Below are 6000 nucleotides of genomic sequence, written 5' to 3'. Positions count from 1 at the left end.
GCTAGGAGGTATGTCACTAAAAATTTCACATAGACAGCATGTTTGCCTGAAGGCTGGAGAGAGCAAAAAGCAGGGAGCCAGACACCTGAAATCCCCATAACCACTCCCTATATCTGTTTCCCAGTCAAATTTTAAAAATGTCATTTTTTAATGATAGGAAAAATAGCATTTTTTGGAATGTGCATGTCTTACCTAATTCTATTTTGCTCAGTACAGGAAAATGCATGCTTACTTTTATTTTTCTTGTGTTGTACTGCTTATTGAGGCTGTGACTTCTCAGGATTTCCTTTTTCCAAATGTTGACCCTTTACTCTGTAATTGGTGACAGTTGATTTATGCTATGTGTATGTGATCAAGACTAGGGATTCTGCTTACATCTAATTTATATGTGGGGATCTATAGCAATCAGACTAGTTTAGCTTTTACAACAGGTGTATTGATGTTCTACAGTTGCAGCTCTATCCTTTTAAAGCTACAGTTCTTGCTATGTGTTAGGGTTGTACATGGCCAAAAATAAATAAATAAATAAGTACGTTTGGTTTGTGCTTGCTTAAAATGAAATTTTCCCAGTTTACAATAATTTTTGTTCATGTTTGTTTGACCTATTTATTTAGGGTATACTGTATGCACATAAGAACTTAAAAATGTGCTGAATGTATGCAAATGAATGTGTAGATTATATGTGTATACAAGTGGCGTACATACATTTTAAACTTTTAGGAGTCCAAATGAACAGAATGCACAAGGCAAAGTTAAAAAGTGAGGTGAACGAAGCTATTACAGCTAAAAGAAAATCCTTCAGAAAATAGAAGGAACCGACTGAAAATAAGAAACAGCATAAGAAATGTCAAGTCAAATGCAAAGCGCTGATAAAGAAGGCTAAGAGAGACTTGGAAAAAAAAGATTGCGTTGGATGCCAAAACACATAGTAAAAACTTTTTTAGGTATATTAAAAGCAGGAAGCCGGCAAAAGAATCGTTTGGACCACTAGATGACCAAGGAGTAAAAGGGGCAATCAGGGAAGACAAAGCCGTAGCGGAGAGATGAAATGATTTCTTTGCTTTGGTCTTCATCGAGAAGATTTGGGTGGGATACCGGTGCCAGAAATGGTATTCGAAGCTGATGAGTCAGAGAAACGTAATGAATTCTCTGTAAACCTGGAGGATATAATGGGGCAGTTCTACAAACTGAAGAGTAGCAAATCTCCTGGACTGGATGGTATTCATCCCAGAGTACTGATAGAACTGAAAAATGAACTTGCGGAGCTATTGTTAGTAATAGGTATTAGTAATATGTAATTTATCCTTAAAATCGAGCGTGGTACCGGAAGATTGGAGGGTGGCCAATGTAATGCCGATTTTTAAAAAAGGTTCCAGAGGAGATCCGGGAAATTATAGACCAGTGAGTCTGATGTTGGTGCCGGGCAAAATGGAAGAGACTATTAGAAAGAACAAAATTACAGAGCACATTCAAAAGCATGGATTAATGAGACAAAGTCAACACGGATTTAGTGAAGGGAAATCTTGCCTCACCAATCTACTACATTTCTTTGAAGGGGTGAACAAACATGTAGATAAAGGGGAGCCGGTTGATACTGTGTATCTGGATTGTCAGAAGGCGTTTGACAAAGTACCCCATGAAAGACTCCAGAGGAAATTGGAGAGTCATGGGATAGGAGGTAGTGCTCTATTGTGGATTAAAAACTGGTTAAAAGATAGAAAACAGAGAGTAGGGTTAAATGGTCAGTATTCTCAGTGGAGAAGGGTAGTTAGTGGGGTTCCACAGGGGTCTGTGCTGGGACCACTGCTTTTTAACAAATATATAAATGACCTAGAGATGGGAGTAACTAGTGAGGTAATTAAATTTGCTGATGACACAAAGTTATTCAAAGTCATTAAATTGCGGCAGGATTGTGAAAAATTACAAGAAGACCTTATGAGACTGGGTGTCTAAATGGCAGATGACGTTTAATGTGAGCAAGTGCAAAGTGATGCATATGGGAAAGAGGAACCCAAATTATAGCTACGTCATCCACGTTAGGAGTCACAGATCAAGAAAGGGATCTAGGTGTTGTCGTTGATGATACACTGAAACCTTATGCTCGGTGTGCTGCTGCGGATAAGAAAGCAAATAGAATGTTAGGTATTATTAGGAAAGGAATGGAAAACAAAAATGCCTTTGTATCGCTCCATGGTGTGACCGCACCTCGAATATTGTGTTCAATTCGGGTCGCCGCATCTCAAAAAAGATATGGTGGAATTAGAAAAGGTGCAGAGAAGGGCGACGAAAATGATAAAGGGGATGGGATGACTTCCCTATGAGGAAAGGCTAAAGCAGCTAGGGCTCTTCAGCTTGGAGAAAAGGTGGCTGAGGGGAGATATGATAGAGGTCTATAAAATAATGAGGGGAGTTGAACGGGTAGATGTGAAGTGTCTGTTTACGCTTTCCAAAAATACTAGGCCTAGGGGGCATGCGATGAAGCTACAATGTAGTAAATTTAAAACGAATCAGACAAAATGTTTCTTCACTCAACATGTAATTAAACCAAAGAATGTGGTAAAGGCGGTTAGCTTATCGGAGTTTAAAAAAGGTTTGGACAGCTTCCTAAAGAAAAAGTAAATAGACCGTTATTAAATGAACTTGGGGAAAATCCACTATTTCTGGGATAAGCAGTATAGAATGTTTTGTACTTTTTGGGGATCTTGCCAGGTATTTGTGACCTGGATTGGCCACTGTTAGAAACAGGATGCTGGGCTTGATGGACCTTTGGTCTTTCCCAGTATGGCAATACTTATGTACCCCTCTATTGTTTGTGCCCTGAGAGTTAATATTATTATAGTATGAAAGGTACTACATAAATTCCATCTAGCTTATTTGCAGGATTTTGTTTTATTTCACAAAGTACTTCCCAAGACAGGGATTTTTTTTTATTGTTGCTACTGAGGTGATATCAAAATAAGCTTGCCGGGAGAGGTGAGGGTGAGAGGGGCTGAAATATAGTGAATGGGGGGGGGGGGGGGGGGAGAATCTATGTTTACCTGGAGTCCAACATAATGTTAATCTGGCCCTGCTACGGCTGGAGAAAAGAGTTCAGTATGGTGTCAAAAATACAGCATCTTTGCAGGAGAAGGACTCTCTCCCCCACACCTTAATCAACAAACTCCGAGGAGGCCACCAACCCACCGAGCAAACTCCAATGAATAACCCATTGACGCTCTCAGTGATTCTTTGTGACCCTTATTTTTAAAAGTTGCAGGATCCCATTCCCTGCCTTTAATTATGACTATGAGCAAGATAACAGGCTCAGGCAGCAACATGAGCTGCGGATCAAAGTTCAAGCCTGTTTTTTTTAATTTTTTTATTTTAGTGATCCCAATTATTTTGCTTCTTTAAAATATAACACTGAAAAAAAAACCTTCTTTCTTCCTACAAGCCCTTTAAGATGCCCGTTTCATGTGGGCTGATTCCTCTTCCCCTTGTTCTTCAGTCAGCAGCAGCCTCGGGCACCCATACTTGATTTTCCTCCCTCCCGCTTCTTTTTTCCGTCCCATTCCTTTTACACCGGCAGGTGTCTCCCACCTCCCAATTTCCCTGACGCCTGTATGAATAGTTTTGGCACGTTAAAAAAAACCCATCCAAAACAACAACAAAAAATACGTCCACAACCCTTCCTTGCCGTTTATCCCAGAATGTTTTATCCTCTCAGTGGTTCATTTACAATCTCCTTCCTGTGAGGTGAAGCGGTGCCGGAGATCCCACCCCCTCGTTAAAAAAAAATCCCAAACAAATCAAAACAACTCTGCACCTGCCCTACACTTCTCCTTGCTGCAGTATTTTTTAATAGAGGGGGGCGCGCGCGCGTCGCCTGCCAGCGGGCGCGCGCGCCCCTGAGCCTTTCCTCGCGCCCGAGTCCCGACGTCTCCTGTCCTCTTTCACCTAGCGCGCGGGCAGCAGGAGGTGTCTGGAGTTCGGCGGCGGTGAGAGAGGCTGTGTGTGTGCATGAGAGTGCCGGAGGCAGCAAGCGGGAGCCTCGACCAGGAAGCGGAGGAGGGGAAAAGTCACAGTGCTCGAGGGGCGGCAGCAGTAATAGTACTAGGGGCTGGCCATCCCCGCCTGCTCCCGGCCCCCTTCTTAGCCCCGGCGACCGAGGGGCATGGAGAGACCGAGGAAGCGACGCGTATCCACCGAATGAACTCCGCTCTCCCCGTCTCTCTCTCCCTTTACAACAACAATTGGTCGTTGCGTGATAAAATCCACGGAGCTTTTCGTTTTGTCCAAGGGAAGGGGGAAAAAAAAGAGGAAGAGCCAGGAATAGTCGAAGTAGACCCGGAAAACGGTGGGAGTGGAAAAAATGAGTGAAGACGGCTCGGATATTGGCAAGGAGTTGCTCGGTGAGATTTGCCGTTTTGCATGCTTTCCCGGGCGGCGGGGACTGGGAAGTAGAGGGAAGTTGAAGGGCCTTCTCCATGGTGAAAGTGTGGGAAGGGGCAGGCGGCAGCCAGGGTGTGGAAGGCACAGACTTTGCCCCTGCGGGGAGAAGGGGGACCGTCGCAGATTTTTGTACCTTGTTTGGCAGCGACTGTGCAAAAGCCTGAGGGAAACGGTTACACTTCGTATTGAGAAAACTGGGAGCCAGTATTCGCTGTCAAAAAATAATAAAGGCTTCGGGTTTAGTCATTTTTAATAAGAGTACGACAAGCTTTTATCATTTCATTTCAGAGGCTTAAAATGTGCAGCACGGGTTCTAGGGAGCAATTTGCTCTGGCCCTTGAGCCTTACGAAAATCAATGCATTTCTGGTTCTAGTTTTTTTTTTTAATTTTAATTTTTCTTATTAATATAGACGTCTGTGACAGGACATGGCCTTGTAGAAGAAAGCTATTGTTATTTCAGTGCATGGCAAAATTTCAAGTATTGGGTTTTGACAGAATCTTCAACAAGCGTTGCTGATGCTTTACAAACGCTGCGTAAAGTAGCACTTCTGAATGGGTCCCTGAAGGTCCTGACAGCCAGTGTGGGCAACCTCTGCGACGAAAGAACTGGCTACAGATCGGTTTGATCTGCAGCCTCTTAATCCCCCCCCCCCCCCCACTTTACCCAAGGCTATAGTGATGCTGCCTATTTCTCTCTCTATATATATTGGCTTGTTGAAATCTTTAACGCGAATCTTCTTTTGCAGAGAGCGTGAGAGATGTTATTGGTCGGAAAATTAAAATAGCAGTGAGGAAGAAAGTGAAACTAGAGGTTAAAGGAGATAAAGTGGAAAATAAAGTGTTGGTAAGTAGGGATATTTTCATTATTCAAAATGTTAAAGGTTCATGTTCAAGAAAAATGGTTTTATGGCTATTTTGCAAGCCTTTTAAGGTTTATTTGAGTGTGTCCTGTTAGTTTATATTTATTGCAACGTTTGTCTCCATCAGTGTTCAATGTATGGAATTTGATATGTGATCAACATATCAGTGTGGTTTGCAATGAATTAATATGCTCGTAACCATAACAAACCAGGTCAGGAGCAGGTAGGAAAGGGTATACATAGTCCTGGTGTCTCATTGACATTCAAAATATAAGTAATGGCCATGTCTGCTGGTGTAAAGTGTTATAGGGTTCTTCCATTACGCTTCATCCCTAAAAATGCAAGGCCAGAATGCCAGGTACAAATTGTAAGGAAAGTGTTAACTCTGTTTTTACAAAATAAATTTGTTTTAATATATTGGTGTGAATTGGGTGTTAACAGTACAATTTTACTGGGTAGACAGGATCATATCATATATAAATATTGTTTCAGTGTTGTTTTACTACAGGCTCTGTGCAGCTATGGGATTCTTGTAAAGGATGTTTTTGTTAAAACCTTGACCATTTAAAGTACAAAAAGGATCAGTCTTCATGCTGCTAACTCGTATATAAGGTCAAATGATGATAGGTTTTGTGCGTAGGCCCTTTCCTCTCACTGGAGTTCTAACCAGTTATGGGCATCTAGTGAGTAACCATGTGTAGTTTACAC

At 42.1% G+C, this 6000-nt stretch overlaps 1 protein-coding gene across 3 annotated transcripts in view; it reads left to right on the top strand.

Annotated features, from left to right (window-relative positions):
- The first annotated feature begins 3928 nt into the window (after positions 1–3928).
- Positions 3929–6000, top strand: part of CARMIL1 (capping protein regulator and myosin 1 linker 1) — a 596509-nt gene continuing 594437 nt past the window's right edge. For all 3 annotated transcript variants that reach the window (XM_030212120.1, XM_030212112.1, XM_030212103.1), the window contains exons 1-2: positions 3929–4391; positions 5179–5276. In XM_030212120.1, the coding sequence (XP_030067980.1) occupies positions 4352–4391; positions 5179–5276 (138 nt within the window). In that variant the 5' untranslated portion in view covers positions 3929–4351. The remainder of the gene's footprint in view (positions 4392–5178; positions 5277–6000) is intronic.

The sequence above is a fragment of the Microcaecilia unicolor genome, chromosome 1 (assembly GCF_901765095.1).
Source record: "Microcaecilia unicolor chromosome 1, aMicUni1.1, whole genome shotgun sequence".
Classification (NCBI taxonomy): Eukaryota; Metazoa; Chordata; class Amphibia; order Gymnophiona; family Siphonopidae; genus Microcaecilia; species Microcaecilia unicolor.
This window is presented reverse-complemented; position numbering and strand designations above follow the sequence as displayed.